At 50.9% G+C, this 21,241-nt stretch overlaps 1 protein-coding gene and 1 pseudogene across 2 annotated transcripts in view; one reads left to right on the top strand and one right to left on the bottom strand.

The window, feature by feature from the left end:
* The window catches only part of RSPH14 (radial spoke head 14 homolog), an 80,013-nt gene extending 72,222 nt beyond the window's left edge, over positions 1 to 7,791 (top strand). For both annotated transcript variants that reach the window (XM_013051270.2, XM_004742449.3), the window contains exons 5-7: positions 3,587 to 3,812; positions 5,567 to 5,703; positions 7,492 to 7,791. In XM_013051270.2, coding sequence (XP_012906724.1) covers positions 3,587 to 3,812; positions 5,567 to 5,703; positions 7,492 to 7,730 — 602 coding nt within the window. In that variant the 3' untranslated portion in view covers positions 7,731 to 7,791. The remainder of the gene's footprint in view (positions 1 to 3,586; positions 3,813 to 5,566; positions 5,704 to 7,491) is intronic.
* A 7,378-nt stretch (positions 7,792 to 15,169) lies between these two features.
* LOC101673900 overlaps positions 15,170 to 21,241 on the bottom strand; it is a 45,489-nt pseudogene continuing 39,417 nt past the window's right edge.

Here is a 21,241-nt window from a genome sequence, read left to right as displayed (position 1 = left end):
GGAGTGGGGGGCAGAGTGGGGAGGGCGGGGGCCATACAGGAGGCCCACATGATAGGAGATGCTGGAGGAAGGATGGTGCTTGCTAAGCAGATGGTGGACCAGTGGGAGAGGTGGCTGGGAACCAGCGAGTAGAGGGTCCTGGTACCTTGGGAATAGAGTGTCTTGAGAGGTGAGATGGGGTCAGCCACATCATATGCTATGAGAGGCCACATAAGCTAAGGACAGGGATGTGTCCCCAGGAGCAGAGATAGGCACAGGAAGGGGGTGTGTTGGCATGCCACCAATTCAGGGAATGGGGGCCACATGATTCTAACCTTTGGTGGGTGGGTTGCAGTGAGGTCTGGATGCTCTGAGGCAGGGGCTGGCACTCTGTCCTCAGTCCTTATTAGCCAGGAAAACAGGACCAGGAGACAACAGTTGGGACCCTTTTGATGGAAAGAGGAAGGCCCTGTTCATTGAGCCTCATACTTCACCAATCCAGCAGGGACAGATGGCCGAGCGGCCTCTCTAGGTGCTATCAGGCTATCCTCCAGGAAATGACCAAACCTCAACCACAGGGCATTTTGTGCCCTGGGCATCATGTCCCTTCAATTCCAGAGGGATTGGTGGAGCTTTCTTGGCCATCAGCCAATGAATCCATCCTGATGCACCAGCCATGCCAGACCCAGGGCCTTCCCCAAGTACATATACCTCATACCTTTGCCCTGCTGCCCCATGGATTCCAGCCTGCCTGGGCCTCTCTTCCTGCATGTTCAGACCCTGGAATTCCTCATCTACTTGAGTACGAACCTGTGTTGTCATGACGGGTCCTGGCCGACTGCCATTTGTCTCCCCACTACCCAAGGATGGGGGTGGTGGCTTCTTGCTCATCTCTCGATGCCCATAGCACCATCCTTTCTGGCTCTTCTCCCAGCTTGATCTGCTCTCCTAAGCCCCGCTGACCAATTCTCAGGCTGTGGCAGGACTGAGTGGGTTTCTCCACTTTGTTTCCTTGGGGTATGTGCAGCCCCCCAACCCCAATTTGAACAAGCCATTGCAGATCTGGGTTAGTTATAAATAGCCAGGCCTGCAACTCTCCTTTTAGCTGAAAAGCAAAGTGAACGAGTAGAGAGGCACACCCGGCACGCGTTTTATTTTTAATCTTCTCCCTCTGTCTCAGAATGAACTTGGGTCCTGGTGCTCAGCATTTCTAGGAGTGGAAGCCCAAGACAAATGCCTGCGGGGAAAAAAAACCCAAAGTAGCCCAGGGCCCTAGCTTTACCCCGGTCTGCTGTGTGACCTCAGGCACTTGAATTGCTTCTCTGGGCCTTGGTTTCCTCACCTAGGGAGGGAGCAGTGGAGGTGATGGCCTCCAGCAGTTTGACTTCAACTCTTCCTCACGCTCCTCCTCTGAGCCTGTGCCCAGCAACACCTATGGGAGGAGGGGGTCTCTGGAAAGCCCAGATCCAGGTGCAAGTGAAGCCACAATCAAGCTCCTATTTGATGATGCACAAATTCCTCATCCCCAGGCCTTTGCTCAGGTGTCCCCCAGCTAGGAAATTTCTCCCTCTATGCAAAATCCTTCCAGGCAGCAAAATCCTTGGCAAGTCCAGCTGTCATCTGCCTGCAGTGAGTTGGGGAGGAGCTGTCTGGGTCAAGTTGTGGTAGAGTCAGACCAGTGGCTGGGGGAGGTAGGGAGCCTGTGGGGCAGGTGCCCCAGTGGGCAGTGGAGTTAGAGCAGAAGGCCAGGTGTGTGGTCTGGCTGGGGCCTGATGGGGAGGGTGAGGCTGAAGGGGAGAGAGGGGCTGTGTTCCCGCAGGGCAAGGGTGGTTCAGCTTTTGTCTTTGCATCCCACTCCTCACATGCCTTTGCTTGTAACTGGGTCTCAGTGGTGGTGGAATTCCTTATGATGCTAGGTCCAGATGTTCTGGGCTTATGTGATAGTCCCTTCCAGGGAGCATGCTCCCACCAATCATTACCCCTTGGCATTGCCCAACTCCTTGCCGGCTAGGCTGGTTTGCATATCGAGGAAAACAGGCTCCGGGAGGTTAGGTAACTTGTCTAAGATCACACAGCAGGATACATTAAGGAGACCAAGCCTGGCATTTTTTGAAATCTGCGTGTATTGAATTTTAAAAAGTGCAGTGCTCTTAAAGCAACGGGTAGCTGCTCTTCCTGTGTTGCGAATGCCCTGAGAACAAATGTGGCAGAGCTGGTTGCTGTACTGGGACACCCCAATGAGAAGCTGGTCAGGGGCAGAGGGAGCCACTGGACAGACATGCATCTATGCCCCTCCACCTCCCTCACCCTGGGGCACCTGCCATTTGATGTCCTCAGGAAGTGAGGGAGGAAGGTGGAGTGATGTCTTCAAAGAGGAAATCCCTGGTGCTAATTGGCACTTAGAGACCTTTAGGCTAATTAACCTGTTGATTTGTCTCTCTAGAGTAAATTAGAGGGTTTAGCTGGGGAGGCGGAAGAGAGAGATGTTGCTGATGGCCACCTCCATGGGGGCTATATATACTTGGCCTCTCAGTGGGTGGTGTGGGCCACTGGGGAGTCCAGGAAGAGGGCGGGATGGGGGGAGCCGCGCTGGGAAGAGGGAGTGTGCCCTCCCCAGCATCGCCCTGCTCACTCCCCAGGGAGCAGTTCTGAATACAGGGTAGCTGAGCCCCTCAGGAGTGCTGCCTGGACCTGGTTCTGGGTTCCCCTCGGACATCCCTCAGGAGGGAGAAGGAACTGAATGGAGGGAAGTGGAACCCATTCTTGAGGAGCCTCGCCTCCCCACCTTCTCCTAGTCCTGGTGTTCCAGCCACGCTGCTATGTAGAGCCCCCCTTCCTGCGTTTTTTTTTTTTTCTTTTAGATATTTTTAATTTATTTGACAGAGAAAGAGAGAGGTCACAAGTAGTCAGAGAGGCAGGCAGAGGGAGAGGGGGAAACAGACTCCCTGCTAAGCAGAGAGCCTGATGCGGGGCTCCATCCCAGGACCCTGGGATCATGACTTGAGCCAAAGGCAGAGGCTTTAACCCACTGAGCCACCCAGGTGCCCCTCCTGTGGGTTTTTTAGACCCCCTTGGCCAGATTTCCTGCTACCTCTGGTTGGAGGCACAGCTCTTTTTTGTATATAAGATGGTGGCCTGTTCATTTGTGCCTCAGATTTGATTCCAAGCTTTTTCCTTTCCCCAAGGGCTGGCAAGATTGATCTGGGGTTTCTAGTGGCTTAGAGATGTAGGTAGGAAGGAGGAGGTTGGCTGTTCCCCCCACCTTCCTTCTTGTGCAAGGTAGTTCCTCCTATGCCTGGGCCCTGCAGGGATGGCTGCTGCTTCTCAGGCTCCTGAGCACCTGTTGAAGGCTGATGCTCTCCCCCCACCCCCGCGCCCCCCAGTTACAGGTGACCAATGGCACTTTGGGGGGTCCTCCAGGGCTGTGTGGTATCCACCCTAGCTTGTCATCCCCAGACTCCTGCTAGCTGCTCAGGGGTCTGGCAGCCAGGGGCATTTGCGAATCTCCTCTCCCCTACCAGCTCTGCAGGCCTCGCCTCCCCGCTCTTGCTGCCCAGAATGGGTCGGGGTGACTGGCCCAGCCTCAGTGCCCTTTCCCATCGTGTAGGAGCCCAGGGCATTGTCAACAGTGGCCTGATCCCCTCCCTGGTGTGGAAGCTTCAGAGGGAGGAGGAAGAGATCCAAGGGCTTCTCCTGGACACACTGGCCGCCTGCCTGATGGTGGATGCCACCGAGGCGCTGAGTAGCGGTGTGGTGCCCTTCTTGAAGCAGAAGCTCCTCAGTGCCAACAATGACATTCGCAGCAAAGCTGCCCGCACGCTCATTGCAGTCAGGTGAGCCTGGGTCCGCGCGGATGGAGTGGGGAGGGCAGGGGCGGCCAGCCTGGAGCCTTTTGCTTAGGCTCAGAGAAGGCACCTGAGCTGCCTTCCGGCCCCCCAGGGAGCCAGCCTGCCCCAGAGCTCCCTGTCCCCTGGGGTAGGAGCACTGTCCTATTGGCCTGTGAGCTTACCACTCACAGTTCCATATCCCCAGAAGAAGGCCCCAGTCCTGGGCAAAGCAAGATGGTTTGTCCCCCCTCCTTGTAAGGAAGGCAAGCACAGAAGTGTGGTGATGTTCGAAGTTACTAAGTTGTCTATAGACGCCAGTCATTATCTACAAGCGGTTCTCTTGCAAGGGGGGTGATTACCTTTTATAGGTAAGGACACGGAGGGCATATGTGTCCAGTCGTTGGTGACCCAGGGTCACACGGGATCAGAGTCTAAATCCTGGCCTGGAAACTGAGGGAGCACAATGCCTCAGAGAAGGGAGGGATGGGGGGCAGGGAGGACATATGTGATCCCAAACAGAGAAGTTTTCTGAGGGCAGAGGTCCCTCATCCCCCCAAGTCTATATCTTAGATATGGCCACTGCCTACATCCTGGCGCCTTGTGCCTCCCCTAGCCCTGACTGTCCCTCCAGCTGGCATTCTTTCTAGAGACCTGGGCCAGCATTTTGACAGGTCTGGCCCCCGATCCAGACCCTGGGGAGCTTGTGAACGTGGAGATTCCGGAGCCCCATCCCAGATCGATCACCATCTGGACTTTGCTCAGAGGTCTTGCAGTGAAGCCTCTGAGGACCTACCTGCTCTAGAAAGTGGTGACCTCCACCAGTCCTGCCTGTGTCTTTCACCATGCCCTCCTTTTCATATGTCACCCCTCAGGGGAGCTCCTGAAGACAGGGCTTTGCTCTGGTTGCTGGTGGAGAGCAGGGCTTCGAAACAGAGGAGCTTTGGTCCCCTGGGAGACAGACAGCACTGTCTGGAGACATTTCTGGTTGTTCTAAATTGAGGGAGAAGGGCCCTCCTGGCATCGAGTTGGGGGAAGTCGGGGATGCTGGTCAGCATCCCACAACACATGGGACTGCCACCACCACAAAGAATCATCCAGCCCCACGGTCAGTTGTGCTCTTGTCTCCGCCTCCCGGACTAGGTCCCGCCAAGGTGCTCGTCAGCCCTGGCCGTGGGAATGAACGAACACACAGAATCCCTGCTGGCGCGGCCCAAGACTCTACATCTTTGATCAAGTTCCCAAAGGGAGCCCGTGGGGAGCCCAGCACATTCATTTTCACAGCTTCATACAGTGCCAGGATTAGAAGTGACTTACAGCGTCCTCTCCCCCGAGGGTGGCTCTGCACGGGTGTCTCCCTGGCAGCTTGCCACTTCTGTGCCTTAGCCCATCTCTGGCAGCTCTGGCTCCTGCATGGAGTCAAAATGAGTGTCCCTGGGTCCTGCTGCTCCCCATCTTAGGGCCGGGAGAAACACGTCTGGTTTCTTCTTCATGGGATACCTTAGGGCCAGTCTCCATCACCCCCTGGCTCCTATGCAGTTTGGCCTTCGGTGGCTGCGTGCTGTGCTCCCAGGTTGTCCCAGCATGGGGGGAAGACCCAAACCTCACACCAGCACTTGCGCCCTGGTACCCCCGGCCAGGCCCAGACCCCCAGGGGTGGTCCCAACACAAGTTCTCCTGCTGTCCCCTGGGGTGGTCCTAGGCTCCCCAGCCCCCTCCTCTTTGTCAAGTGAAATCACACAGCTGTCCCCTCTCTGGCCCAGCATTCCTCTGGACGGCAAGAACCAGGTGTGGCAGCATGACGTCATCCCCATTCTGGTGCACCTGCTGAAGGACAATGTGGAGGAGGTGCAGGCCAATGCTGCTGGGGCCCTCATGTATGCCATGGTCACCACCCAAGGTGAGGTGGCCAGCTGCATCCCCTGTGCAAGGCGGAGGGGGGGGTCACTGCAGCCTCCAGCATGCTGGCTGCCCCTGCGAGTTTTCCAGAACTCTTGTTTTGTGCTCAGCATCCCGGTAATGCCCTCTCCCCGCCCTACCAAAATACTTCCCCTGGTCTATTGTTGAAGTCTTTCACTTTTGGGCCAAGGCTCCACCCTCCCTCTTCTTCCTGGCCTCAGTAGGTCACCTACCTGTGGCCCTCCCTGGTCACTCCAGGGAGGGGACCTCTGTCCCCTCCTATCAGGCTATTCCCTGGGCCTGGAATTCCTGCCTCCAACCCAGGCCCCTTGTATGCCTCAATTCTGGGATGAATTATGTAGTTTGCCATCCTTGATTTGGTTATCCTGAGGCCTAAACAAACACTGGAACCCTTGCTTCCATGTTGTGTTTTGATCAAAATTACTTTATTTTCAATGGGTAGGCGTGGGGAGCAAATAAGAGTATGAACTTACCTCTCCCACCTGGGGACCCCCCTGCCCCCAACCAGTCAGGCTTCCATGCTAAGTCATCCAATCCTGGCCACAGGAGCAGCTGGGGTTGTTTTCCCCACTTGGAGGCCAGGGTGGGTCATCCCATGTGACTGCTGAAAGCTCTCAGTCTTTCCCCATGCATACAATTGCCCACACCAGCCCTGTGCCCTGTGCCCTGTGCTTTCTTGATGTTCCATGGAGGACTGACTGGGTCTCTGATTCTCAATCAACATACAGCATACAGCAAAGCTCCCCCAGAACTGGGGCTCTCATCCATTCCCCACTTGATGCTAATGGTGGAATTTGAAACGTACCAGAAGAGGAGAGGTTGGGGACTTCCCCACAGCCACAGCCCCCTTTCAACTGTGCAGTGAAGACACTGACTACCAAGGCAGGGGCTCCCCTTTTGTGTATATCCCTCTGGTGGGGAGTCTTCAGTGCAGTGTCTTGCTTGGGCTTTCTGCTGGAGCTCTTGGTGGACCAGAGCTCCCTGTGGGCCCAGGCAACACCTGGAAATTGGGGATGTGAAGCCACTTTTCACTGAGCTGGCCCTCCAGCCAAGGGCCCCTATCCCCTGCCAGGTGCCAGGCCCTGTGCTGGGTGGTAGGGACCTAGACCCTGTATCTCAGCCTCCTGCAAACAGTTTGGGGGGAGTGGCAGAGGGTTGATGATCTAGAGGAGAAGCATAGCATGCAGCAGGCACAGGGCAGGGGCCAAGCCTCCTCTGGGAGGGGCGTGGGTAGTGACTTAAGGGACAGTGGAAATCAGCAGGGCCGAGGGTGGCTGTGCAGGTTCTAGCACACAGAGAATAGTACACTGAGCACGGCAGGAAACCGGAGAGTAGGGGGCAACTACCTGGCCTTTTAGCAGGCCAAGACAGCAGAAAGATGTCGAAGGTTCAGGAGGGGTGTCTCCTTTACTGATTAATGTCTGCATCCTCCACTAGACTGTAAGTACTCTGTGAGTTTTTGTGCCTGGAGCAGAGTAGGTGCTCAGGAAATACTTGCCGCATAAACAAACAATTGGATTTTAATTTTTGTGTTGCCTTAGAGAACTGGATTGCAGGACAGGCATCAGGGTGGGTGGGGAGAAGCCAGTTGAGGGGCAGGAATGAGGAGGCCAAGACTGGAGGCAGAGGAAGGTGCCACCGCCCGCACTGGAGTTAGGGAAGGTACCTCCCCTGAGGCTGCACAGGCCAGAGGCCAGAGTTGGGCTGGGGTGGGCGGAGGTGGAACAGGATGGTTCCCTGAGGAATGCCTGGTGTTGGTGGCCCACAGGAAAGTATGCCGCCTTGGACACAGAAGCCATCCACCCGCTCCTGAACCTGCTGTCCTCACCCTTGAGCAAGGCACGTTTGAATGCCACCAAGGCCCTCACCATGCTGGCTGAAGCTCCTGAGGGCCGCAAGTTCCTGCAGTCTCGTGTGCCCATCTTCCGCACCCTCGAGGAGGACCCCAGTGAGGCAGTGCGGCGGGCAGCCCAGATCGCCATCAAAGTCATTGAGTGGAAACCCTGAGCCACTTGCTGGGCCAGACCTGATAAGCTGCTTGCCTGAATAAATGGGCTGAATCTCTTTATATTGGGTCTGAATGGCATTTTATGGTCCTAGAGTGTGGCCACATCTTCCCTCTCTCCTACAAAGTGGAAATACCCGGCCCTGAAGGACTGGGTCATGGTGGCCCTGCGAGAAGGCATGGGCTAAGTCCAAGGCCCAGGGATGGAAGGATGGCATACCAGCTCTCTGTTGCATCTAAGGGTCCCTTCAGAATGTAGAGAGCAGGGCTGGGCTTTCCAGGTACAAGGAGGAGCTAGGAGTTATATTGGGGGAAGGAACACAGCTGGATCTGGCCCACCCAGGCTTTAGATACTTGAGCGACCAGGCCCTTGGGTGTGGTTGGGCACTGCACTGCTTAGCCAGTTCTTCCCCCCTCTCTCAGGAGGGAAGGTTGAAGTGCAGCTCATGTGGGCTCTTTCAGGAGGAGTGTGAGTTGTATGAGGCCCCCTAGGCATGCGTGCCCAGGACAAGGATCTTCCCAGCAGCACAAAGATGTCCTAAGGACAAGCTCCCAGCTGGCCGAAGCCAACCACTCCCTAGCCCCAGGGCAGCCCTCTTGCCAGCCTTCTACCTGAGCCTCCACCTGCCTCTCTTGTTCCCCAGATGAAACTAGCAAAGGAGGCTGGAGAGCTTGAAGGCACTGGAGGAGAAGCCAGGCTGCAGAGGGTAGGAGGCCTGGGTAACTTCCCTGCCTGGTCTGGCAGGATGATGGTTCTTAAACCAGTTCTGACTCCTATTGGAGAAACTGCAGGAGGGGAGCTCAGCTTCAAGGGAACTTTTTGAGGCTCCCTGCCTCAAACAAGGTTTTTCTCATTATAGCACCAACTGGCAGCCATATTTCCTATGGGACAGAGCATCCCAGGCTTATGGGATTCCCAGTCCTTCCAGAATAAACATCAGGAGAACCAGAACCCTCAAGCGAGCACCTTCTTATAGTTCTTTTATTGACTGGGGCCTTCACTTTCCTAGAAGAAACAGAGAAGTTTGTGTCGCTGGAATTAGAGGATTAGCCCAAGGGGACTGGCTGCTGAGCCCAGTTGGTATTTCAAGGGAATATTCTCAAAATAGGCTCCCAAAGAGGAAACCTTTTCTCCTTCAGTAAAACAGGTGGTTGAAGACCTTTACTTCCTCAGGGCCCCATTTCACTTCAACACATAGCATGCTGGTTCCACCTCTACTGCTTCACGGAAGGGCTCTGGCCAAGGCCACTGGCCAAGGTTACTGACCATCTTGCTACCAAGATCCTGTACTCTTTGTGCTTGACCCATGCTGTGGCCCAGGTATGGATGTTCCCTTTCTTTAGTAGCTGTTTTGGGCCTCCTTCCAAGCTCTTGCTGTGCTCTCTTAGGTCTCCTTTGTAAAATCCTCTCTCTCCACATGACCAGTAGTGTTCATGTTTCTCACAGCTCTGTCTAGGCCCTCTCTCCTCCTGTTCTCCCATACAATCTCACCTGCCTGGCTGTGGGCTCCCTCTACCAGGTTCCCTTCTCAACTAGGCCTGCCCACTGCTTTGTCTCCCCCAAATCTGGGTCTGTAGCCCCAGCCTCTCTCCTGAGTTCTGGATCCTTCTATCCAACTTAATGTCTACCCTTAAATTTTTCTAGGCAATGATTAAGAATCCTTCACAAACTCTTCTAAAAAATAGAAGGGGATGGGACGCTTTCCAACTTATTCTGGGGTGAATTTTACCAAAATTAGTTGATACCCAAGCCAGACAAAAAGAACTATAGACCAATATCCTTTATGAATAGAGACATAAAATCTTAATCAAATATGATCAAACCAAATCCAGCCACATTTAAAAAGCATTATACTGGGACCCCTAGGTGGCTCAGTCATTAAGCATCTGCTTTTGGCTCAGGTTGTGATATCAGGGTCCTGGGATCAAGCCCTGCATCGGGATCCTTGCTCGGTGGGAAGCCTGCTTTTCCTTCTCCCTCTCCCCCTGCTTGTATTCCCTCTCTTGCTGTCTCTCTCTGTCAAATAAATAAAATCTTTAAAAAAATGAGCATTATATTCCATGACCAATGGAATTTATCCCAGGAATGCAAGGTTGGTTTAACATTTGAAACTGAATCAATGTAATATATATACACATACAATAAAGGATAGAAATCACATGATCATCTTAATAGATACAGAAAAAGCATTTGATGAAATCTGATATCCATTTCTTAAAAAAAAAAAAAAAAGAGAAAATCCAAAAAATCCAATATGGGGTAACTTTTGCAAAAAGTCTTAGCTACCATCATTCCCAATGGTGAGAGACTGGGTGCAGTCCCTTGAAGTTCAGAAACAAGACAAAAATGTCTGCTCTCACTACTTCAATTCAACATTGTACTGAGGGTTCTAGCCAAAGCAATTAGGCAAGAAAATGAAGTCAAAGGCATCCAGATTGGAAGGAAAAAAGTAAACCATCTCTTTTTGCAGATGATGGGAACTTATATATGGAAAATTCCAAGGTATACACTTAAAAGCTGTTAGAACTAGTAAACAACCTTAGCGAAGTTGACAAAGAAAACAACTCCATTTACAATAGCATTGAAAAGAATAAAATACCTAGGAATAAATTTAACAAGAGAAGTGCAAAATTTGGACACTGAAAACAAAACATTGTTGAAAGAAAGATATAAATAAATGAAAAGACATAACATGTTCACAGATCAGAAGATGTAAAATTGTCAAGATGACAGTAAGTATCTTCTTGCATCTCAAACTCAACATGTTCCAAGTGGTGCTCAACTTTTCTCCCACATCTGTTCCTTTTCCAGTGTGGCCTGTCTTTAGAATTGGTGTGCCCTTTGCCCACATGCTTAACTCAGAGAGTCATTCTGGCCTCTCCCTCTACAAATAAAGTTCTATTGCTTCTAATTGCTGGCCTCTCCCTTAATCAGTTAAGTTATATTACTTCTAATTGCTGGCTTCTCTTGATGCCATTTTCTCTCTGCCACTAACTTGCTTGGATTGTTCTAAACAGTCTCCTGGTGGGTGTTCCTGCCTCCTTTTCATCATTTCAGCAGTAGTAGAGCAAATCTGATCCTGTCACTTCCCCACTGAAGCTCCCAGGGACTTAGGATCCCAAATTATATAAGGCAAGTCAGGCTCCTGTCCACCTTGCCCTCCCCATCTCCCATGGTTCTTCTACGCATAAGTCATGTCTTGGCATCCTCAAACATGCTTTGTACTCTTACCTCATGTCTTTCTGCATGTTGTCCAGCTAATTGAGCTCCTTCTTTGGTCATAAGAGGCCTTCTCTGACTCAGACTAGGTGGGCCTCCCTGCAGTATACATGACATGTGGTGGGCCAGTGTGTGGCCTTAATGTCAGGCAGGGCTGTTCCAGGCCCTATGCCCATTCCCAGTGTACTTAATTTCCTTGCCGAGTCTGTTCCCTTCCCTGTAAAATGTGGTTAATTTCTAGTACTTCCACAAAGGGTGATTCTGTGTCTTGAAAGTGATAATGCCGTTACCCCTGGCAGCAAAACCACAGGCTGCACTAAAAGCTGGCTGTCACAGCTAGTGTTTCACTTTGGTGCCTATGCTCTGTTAGCAGCTATTTTCTTGCAGTGGCTGGCACATAGTAGGCACTCAAAAATCTCAGCTGAAGGGATAAACTAGGGGGGAGAGACTACATGTGAATGTGCCTTCAGAATGTGATTTTTGCGATGCTGGATGGGCCTCTGCCAAATCACTTCAAGGCACCTAGAACTTTTTCTAAAGACACAGATAGTTTATTTTTGAGAAGAAGGAAGAGGAAGGAGCAGCTTAGGGAGTCCTTGCGGAAACACAGCCTGGGAGTGGCCTATACTTGACAGCTAAGGGAGTCTAGCTCCTGGCCCCAATGTCCAATAACATGCCAATTGCAGGCAGACTGGGAGGGACTAGAAAGAGCTCTGGAAGGAGGAAGGTTTCCCCTCCCCCTGCCTTTCAAGGGTGCAGTGTGACTGTAGCCAGACAGTGCTGAATTGTTGGAGGCCTGCTCCACTGAGCAGAAACTGCCTCAGCTCCATCAGTGGTCCTGGCAGGAGCTAAAGTCCCACCCATGGGCAGCCTTGGCTCCAGCTGGCATGGGAGGTCATTGGCAGTGGGCATAACACTTGTGGTGGGAACCCCATGTGGGGGTGGGGCTTGTACTCCATGGGATCTTTGCCAGCAGGGTATACCTTTAAAAAGGAGGAGAGCACAAAGCAAATGGAGGCTGGGTATAGGAAGGAAATGGTTACAGTGAAGTAAACACAAGCAAAAAATCCCAAATATATCTAGAAATAAAAAGCCAAAATTAAATTTAAAGTGAAAGTCAGTGTTTATGCAGTAGAGCCATTTGGAGAAAATGACTCATTTTGTAAAGGAACAGATGTTCTCATTTGCATAGTCTCTGGAGTCACAAATGGACTTCACCCTGTCCCCTCAGCACACATGCCCTGCAGCTGGTGGCACTTGACTTGTGACACTGAAAGAGTGTTTACATTAGTGTAATCCTTGGTCCCATAGCCACTGGTCTCCTGGTAGGAAAGACTTTCTCTACTGGATGATGAGGGAGTCTGGAAGAGGCTGTGGTTTGCCTGCTCTTCCCAGATACCCCTGGGCCCCAGCTGCCTTAGTAGTAGTAGATGTGCAGTAGGACTTCAGCTGATATCGAGAGGAACCCGCAGGCATTGGCAATTTGTCTCCAGAAGGGTATCTCTGACATGTCAACGTACTTTATCCCTGCCCACATGTCATTGTGTTCTGTCCCTTTAGATGTGTCACAGCACTCTGTCTCTTCCAATGTGGCACCGTGTTCTGTCCTTTCAGACATATCATGGCACTTTGTCCCTTCCAACATGTGCTCTATCCTTTCAGATATGGCAGCACACCCCATACTCTCTTTGGCTACCTCTTTTGGGGCCAGTTTGGGGCCTGGCTGTGGCTCCAGCCACAAAACACATACTAGGCCTTTCAGAGGCAGCCCTGGTCCTCCTTGAATACATCTGGAACAGAGGGAACAGGCAAACATCAGGACACAAGAAGGACTTTCTATGGTGTCGCATCTCAGTGGTCAGTCCCACAGAAAGACCGAAAGACTCCAAAATGAAGATCTCTCCTGAGCCCCCGCCACAGAATACCTACCACCATACTCAGAGACATGGGAGAGGTGGGATAAGGGGCTAAGGTATGTGTGGGGGTGGGAACTACCTGGGGTCATGCTCGCCTTCCACTGGTAGAGCCTTCCACTGGGTCCAGATCCTGGAGTGACCACCCTTCTCTGTCTTAGGCACATGCCCGAACAAGCTGAATAGGACTAGAGCAAGTGACTGCTCCTCTGAATCTGCCTCCCCAGTCACTACTCTCCAGAGGATGGAAGAAATCCCCTGATTTCTGGAATCAGATGCTGATCTCTTTGGTAAGCTCTCAGGTAATGTCTTCAGGCAGGCATCAGTCTTGCAGTCTGGCCCAAAATAAGGCACTCAGGGCACTTGAATGGGAAGTCACTGATGTTTTCCAGGAGGCAAAGGAGGGAAGTCTAGGAATTATAGGAAAGTTTCTATTTAGATTAGTGAAAACACCTTCTGGGGCTTGCTCAATTCTGTTGGTTCAGATCTGGCGGTCTGCTCGTTGGGCCTGCTCAGGCGCAGGTCAGCACCATGGCTAGCTCCCACATACCACAGTAGGTGCCTCTGCCGCGTGGAAAGTTTCCTCCTTGATGACAAGATGAGCACATTTCTGTCTGAGAGCAGGCATCCAGCTGTGTTCTCTGTCTCATTCTGTTGGGCATCCTCCATGCCAGCTGTGTCCCAAGGCTGAGGCGGCACCAGCAATGATGGAACCCATCAGCTGGGGACAGAGGACCTTCTGTTACAAGGGGAGGGTGGCTGCAGCCAGGGTACCCCAAAGTCAGGGATATAATCTCTGCTGCCAGTGCTGAGAAGTCCATATAACATGGACACCCATGTCATATCATCATGTAGGTGCCAACCCCAAAGAGGCTGCTGTATCTAAAAGGCAACTGATCATTTGATGACAGCCCCCAGGCTATATGATGGGGAGTGGTAGGGCCATTGACCAAGAGCACACATTTTAGAGTCAGACTTGGCTGTGTTCAAGTCCCAGCTCCACCACTGCCTTGTTATCTGTGGAGCCTGGGGCAAGTTAGTTAACTGTTCAGTGCCTCCGTTTCTCCATCTCTAAATGGGGATACTAATTGTACCTATCACACAGAGGTATAATTTTGACACTGCCTGGCACATCGCAAGTGGGCAGTAAATATTAGCCACTGTCATTATCATCATCATCATCATTCCCCCATGACTGTGGAGGGAGAAGAGGAACTGGGAGGGGTACCAAGGACAAGTACCTGGTACACTGTGGGCCCCCAGTAGGCTCGTTTCTCCCACTCAGAGAAGAGAAATTCCCAGGGAGCCCTGTATCCACCAGCTGTGTGGATCAGCCATGCTCAGGAGAGTTTACTCCCTTGCTCTGCACCTGTCCAAGGCCTCCTCTACAGAGAGCAGGAGGGAGCCCAAGGCCTCTTTGGGCTCTAAAATTCCCTAGCAAGGGTGAAGGGGGCCCCAGATTGTTGCCTCCTCCTCTAAACTCTCAGCCTCCCCAGGCACTCTCCGCCTGAGACTCAGGACTAATCTCATTAAGCCTTTATCCCTGTTTGCGTCAGGGCTGCAAGAAGCTCAGGTCACCCTACCCGGTGGCCCCAACACTTCCTTTCTGACCCCATCTGCTGAAAACCTTCCTCTGGGCTTTCTGGAGCTCCTCCCTGCAACATTCTATCTCTGCTTGCTGGGACTGAACTCGAACTGTCTTCAGATTTCTTCCCTGGAGCACCCCTCCTTCTTCTCCCCCAGAATGCTCTTATTGAGGTACATCACCATCTCTGTGTGGCTAATTCAGTGGCCAGTCCTAAGGCCTCATCTTTCTTTGCCCATCAGTGTTTGTCTTCCCTCTGCTGGCTCCTCCTCATCTCCTGGAGTGCCTTTTGCTTTCTGCTTGTGCCCAAGCCCCAGGATATAATCTCTGCTGCCAGTGCTGAGAAGTCCATATAACATGGACACCCATGTCATATCATCATGTAGGTGCCAACCTCAAAGAGGCTGCTGTATCTAAAAGGCAACTGATCATTTGATGACAGCCCCCAGGCTATATGATGGGGAGTCAGACCCCTTGTCTCCTCCCCCTACCTGCCCCTCTACGGGTGGCTCACTGCATCTGCTGCTTCTCCCCAGCCCAGAAGGCTCCACACAGATGTCTAGAGATATCTCAGCCTCAACAGACACCCCAGAGGGGACCTCTGCCTGGAAGAACATTTCTGGAAGGGGAGACATGGGTGCCAGAGTGGTAGCTTAGGCCACACCTACCTAGGACACTTTAAACAGGACCCCCTGCAGGGTTTGGCTCTTCCTTCTCACCTGGCTATGCTTGGGGCGCTTGGGGTGCAGGTTTCTTCACTTGTATCTCTTCGTCCAGATCTACACTTGCTTCTTGGATGTCTCGTAAGCTCCAAAAGAGCTGGTGGAGCTGGGGGGAGAGCAGGGCCATGTCACCACCCAGGGCCCTGGATCCTGTCACACAGACAGGACCCAGCCATGGCCAGCAGCTGGGCACTAGGGTCTCCAAAGACTGAGAGGAGACCTGGTGGTTCAACTTCAACAAGAGACTGAAGGAACATGGACTGGGGAAAAGTGTGGCACTTAGGAATTTCAGTTGGATTTCAGTTCTGGCTCTGGTACCATGTGCTTGTGTGGATTTGGCACAGAGTGACACAACCCGCCTGGGTCTGTGTCCTTCAGTGGTATAGTAAGCAGTGGTAGGCAATGTGCTCAGGGCTCAGAGAGTCCAGGAACCTTGCCCTTCAGGGTGGGAGCAGCTGCCCATCCCCCCTGGTCTGCTTCTTTGGGTGGAGGAAGAGGCCCTCCGACCAGAGGAGTGGACAGGGCAAACCAGAGAGCTGCTTTCCTTCCAGAATCTCTTCCTAGCTGTCAGAGTTGAGTACTAACCCAGTCAAGAAGAGGCTTTACCTGGTTTACCTGGCCTGCCCTGAGCTGAGTTGCTCAAATTCAACAAGGCATTTGCATATGCAGTGGGCAGCTCCCCTCTCTTCTGCTCTGTGATTTTGTTCCTTTTCGGAAAACTCACATGGAAACTTGGGGAAGTAACAAATCTAGCCAATTGTTGTTGCTTGTTTCTGAAGTGTCAACAAGTGAACAATTCCACCAAACCTATCCTGGAATAGATTTTGATCCATTATATTAGGCTCGTTGTTTTTGAATCCCAGCACCACCAAACCTAACATATGCCAGGGACATGAATGGGCTGGACAGGCTCCTCCCCAGCCAGCCCATTTTAAGACTTGTTTGGAGCCCCACCTCTCAGACTAAAACGTCAGAACTAAAATTCTGTTGTGCTAATGACAGAGACGGGGTTTAGCCTTTAATTGCTTCCTGATGATGCCATATGTATGCATTCGCCTTCCCAACAACACTATCAGTCCCTGTGGAAGAGGTTGCTGGGTGTGCTGGAAGAGCTTGGCTTCGTGTGCAATCCCTGTTGTCCTGCCTCCTCTGGTAGGCGGTGAGGAGAGGGCGTGGCCCGCTGACACTGATCCAATTTTCCTGTTCATCTCTCCCTCCCCTCTGACAGCTGCTTTCTGTACTCCAGAGCACCTGGCATACTGGGAGGCAGATAGGAAACACTCAACAAGTACTTGGTTGCTTGAGAAGTGGGCACAACTAAAAAGTTGAAGGGCACCTGGGTGGCTCAGTGGGTTAAGCCGCTGCCTTTGGCTCAGGTCATGATCCCAGGGTCCTGGGATCGAGCCCCGCATCGGGCTCTCTGCTCAGCAGGGAGCCTGCTTCCTCCTCTCTCTCTGCCTGCTTGTGATCTCTCTCTGTCAAATAAATAAATAAATAAAAATCTTTATTAAAAAAAAAAAACGTTGAGAGGAAGAGAACAGGAGAAAAGAATGCAGACCATCTAAACAATTAAGACCCCAAGCAACAGGAAATCAAGTTCACCACCCACTGCCAGTTTTTCAAGGTGCTGGGACCAGGGAAGTCTCCCTGCTGTCACTGAGGCAGTGGGCGTGCACATCCCAGACAATCCTGGCTGTCTTCCCCAGTGGTCCATCCCTTTCCCAACTGGGCTCTGTGCACAGGAGAGGAATGAATCAAACAGACACTACAGAGCAAGAAGTGTTGCCAGAGAGCGAGCTTAAGTTTGGGGGTGGGGTGGTGGGGGTACCAGGAGGTAGTCTTCCAAGTTTATGGCTTTTACCCAGATCCCAGGAAAAGCTGCAAGACAGGCATGTAGATCTCACAGACCTATCTCCCTACTGAGCTGCCCCCTAAACTTTGGATGCTATGGGGCTTTCTGGCTTGGCCAAGTCCCTGTAGTGAGAAGCCGGCTGGTCATGCTTATGGAGGTGATGTAGTGGAGCCAGATTGGGGCCCAGTCTTGCCACTTACCCAGTTTTCATACCTTGGACAAGAGACTTAATTTCTCTGAGTCCAGACTTCCAACTGGGGTGACTGATCCCTGCCTCCTAGGAGGTTGGAATGGCCACGCAGAAGGAGGCTGAGAGTCACCTAGCCCTGAGCCAGCCACAGGCGCTGCCCGTATTCCTGTCTCCTCCCCCTCCTGCTGGCTTAATTCCCTGACCCTGATTACATTAAATCATACTTAGGTTAGGGAACTTAACACTTCTAAGGAAAATTTGCATTTTAAAAGCCAAACTTCTCATTCTGAGTGAATACCTAAATGGTGGATTGTTGAAAAGCTTTTCAGTTTAGTTTTGTTTTTGAGGCAGGGCCTATTTCTGACCCATCCTCCACTCCCAGCCCCCAGCCCTCCCCTTTCAAAAAGAATGCAGGAATTCAATCACTCTCTCCAAAACTAGTGGAGCCAAATTACTGCTCCTTGGGACGCTGGGACTGAAGGTTGACCCCAGAACATCCTTAGGGCATCACTTACATGTTTATCCAGAATCAGGTCTGTGAATAAGGAGATCCCCTGGAATGTGAAATGACTAATTATGAAGAGAATTACAGCAAAGTAGAGGTAGTGTACACCGCAGATGATCAGGGGGTTCTGTAGGGGGGATCCAGGGTCCATAGGCAAACTCAGAGAACATTGGAGAGAAGCCAATCAGAAATCCTCTGGTCAACCCCCTGAAGGCGTCTGGTCAAAGGAGGAGCCCCAAGGGAGTCACATGGAGGGAGATGGGTGGTGAGACATAACATTCAGCCACTTGCCCACTAGTTGAGTTCTGAAGTTAAACTCATCACAGCAAAGGCTTTAAATACCTTGTGGAAGGAAGCAGAATGTAAGCACCAGTGAGGAGGCCATACCTTCCTGTGCTGACACCTGCAGTCTCTCTAAGGTCAATCAGAAAACTTAAAAAACTTTGGAAACACTTCTATGTAAGATAATGAATAGGTATCTCAAACATTATGTGTCCAAAAGGACCCCAGTCTTCCCCCATGGCTGTGGGTGACACCTCTATCTCCCTGGTTGCTCAGGTTGAAACCCCAGGAGTCATCCCTGCCCCATTTCTTTCCATTTGGCACTGCCACCAACCCTTTAGCAAATCCTGTTGGCTCTGCCTCTTAAAATGTGTCAGCATCCCACTACCCTATGGCTACCACCCTAATCCTGAACTGCTATCTACTCCTACATAGTTGGCTTTCCTATCTGGCCTCTTGCTTGCCCACTGTCCCCACAGAAGCCAGAGGGATCTCTTCAAAGTATGTATTAGTAAGTGCTTTGCTTAAACTCTCCCAAAGCTTCTCATGGCCCATCGTCAGAGTCAAATCTCAATCCTGCCCCTCAGCTGACCTCACCTGGCTCTGCCACTATACCCTTGGCCATTCCACTTCAGCCACTGTGTGCAACCTTCCTCCTGCATGTTGAATCTGCCCATCTTGCTCTTGGCACAGGACTTTGTGCTTGCCCTTCTCTCTGGGTCTCTGCCTAGATCTTGGTATTTCTGGCTCATCCTTCACGGTTCAGATTCAAGGTCATTTTCTTAGTCTTCTCCTACCACCTTGGCTAAGGTTTTTGTATAGCTCCTGCCACCAGAGCCTGCCTTGTCACCCTCCACTACCCTTTTTAAACTTTTAAACAACACTGCATCACTATCAGAAATCCTTTTCTGCTTATTGGGTATCATCTGTCTCCTCCAATCAGACTGTCCACTCTTTAAGAGTAAGGACTTCACCTTGGCTCTGGAGCTGTATTTGGAGCCTGACTTAGATGGGGATAGATGTCAGAGGAGACAGTATATGGTATACGGGCAAGTATAGATAGTATATGGTATATGGTCAAGCATCTTGGAGAAAAACCTAAAACCAAAAGCCAGGTGGGGAATCCACAGGAACCATTTATTGAAGGAGATGTGCAGAAAGGGAAGATCTAGAAACAGATGGGCAGCAAAAGCCAGATGAGCACACCATCTGAAGCAGAGTGGGAGAAAGGGCCTGGAGAAACTCTTTAGGTCAAAGACGGTACCAGCAATGTAGTAGCAGGAGTAGCAGGGAATTGCTGACCAGATCCCCAGTTCTCCTTGGCAGTAGGCTCCAATAACTCAATGTTGTTGTCATTGATGGAAGGCAGATTCTCATGACAACCTGCCTCTCTTGCCCCTGTCCCTCCCAGCAGATCAGAGAGAAGCAGCTTGGACATCTACAGAGCCCAGCCACCCTCCCCCCACATTCGTGGTGCTAAATTGAGTCTTGAACTGAGCAGAGCAGGGAGCACTAGCAGGTTGGTCTGGAGGATTGGATATCTGAGATGGATCTATAGGGAGCACCAGCCTGGTGGAAAAGGAAAAAGATATTCTTGGCAAAGTGAACAGTCTATGCAAGTGAAGGGAGGCCAGAGAAGGCACAGGGCAGTTAGGTAATCAGCACTACAGATGGTTAAGAATGGCTGGGGCCTGAGAGCTGTGCATGGAGAGGGCAAAGGCCAAGAGTTAGGGGCCAAATCATGTAGCACCTCATACACTGTGCTCAGGAACTTGTACAAGGCCCAGTTACTCAGTGCTTTTAGGGGAAACAGGTTATGATTAAAAAAACTAATGAAAATATTCTGACAAATTATGCTTTCAAAGGCTTGTGGATGGGATGCCTGGGTGGCTCAGTTTGTTAAGTGTCCAACTCTTGATTTCAGCTCAGGTCATGATCTTAGGGTTGTGAGATTGAGCCCCGTGTAGGGTGCTGTGCTGATATGGAGCCTGTTTAAGATTCTCTCTCTCCCTCTCTCTGTGCCCCCTCCCCAAACCCCTCTCTCTCTCTAAAAAAAAAAATGTCTTATGGATAAAATGATTGAATCATTAATTGGGATCTTTTATTTTTTTAAAAAAAATTTATATTCATTAATTTATTGGACACACGGAGAGAAAGCATGAGTGAGGGAGGGGTAGAGGGAGAGAGAGAATCTCAAATAGACTTCCTGCTGAGCAGGGAGCCCAACGCGGGGCTCCATCCCGGGAAATTGAGATCATGACCCAAGCTGAAGGCAGACGTTTAATCTACAGAGCTACTCAGGCACCCTGGGATCTTTAGTTTCAAGTATGCTTAGAAGAGATGGTCTTCACTGCAGGAAAGGCAAAAGGAGTTCATGACTGTACATCTCCCTGTGAGTATGAAATTTCTGAGTATGACACATCCATGTACAGAGGCAGCAGAACAATATTTTCTTACACCCACATGTGTGTGAGGGAGGAGGATGCACACTGCATCATCTATGGCATAGTTGAGTGGATTATATTGCAAAGGGAGGAAAACAAATCAGAGTTTACCTTTTCCCTGCACTCATGAAGGAATTCAGACCAAATCTGCCCAGGAGGAAATCATTTCTTGAAAAGCAAATGATACAATGGTGTGAACTCTTGAAGCATAAAAGACCCTTCTAGGGCAGCTCTTGCAACAACAACTGTGATATGAAGGCAAACCCTCACACTGTGTCATGCAGTGGCCTTGCCAACACCTACTTGTTCAGTGACCCTCTTGAAAAATATAGCAAGCAGGAAGATGGCAGCAATGGGTGGGGTCAGGTAACTCATAACGGCATGTGTGTATTCAAACAAGTTGCTCACTGTATACTGTTTGTATAACAGAGACCCAGATGATGGTGATAGTAAATAATATTATAACAAAAAATCTCTAAACTAAATCAATAGTCAATAGCAATTTGATAAGATTCCTTCCCTCCCCCGCCAATAAAATATCTATAAGCCATGCTATTAGCTCAATTATACTTAGGTTAAATTCAGATGCCCATTCCTAAGTATGGGACAGAGGAGACAGCCACATAAGTCTTCAGATAAAAATCCTTTAAGTTCTGAACAAGTAAAATGAAGTGTCCATTTGTGTGTTCCTGGATCCTGGATAGATTTTCACATTTGGAGGCTGTGTTTCAGCAGTTATGCTTAAAATTCCATGGAAAAATATTAATTTCTTGAGGTTAACATGTTTTAAGGAATTTCAG

Source organism: Mustela putorius, unplaced genomic scaffold, assembly GCF_011764305.1.
Source record: "Mustela putorius furo isolate JIRA1106 unplaced genomic scaffold, ASM1176430v1.1 tig00003858_pilon_pilon_pilon, whole genome shotgun sequence".
In the NCBI taxonomy this organism is placed as follows: Eukaryota; Metazoa; Chordata; class Mammalia; order Carnivora; family Mustelidae; genus Mustela; species Mustela putorius.
The sequence above is the reverse complement of the archived record's forward strand: the minus strand, read 5'-3'. Positions and strand labels throughout refer to the sequence as shown.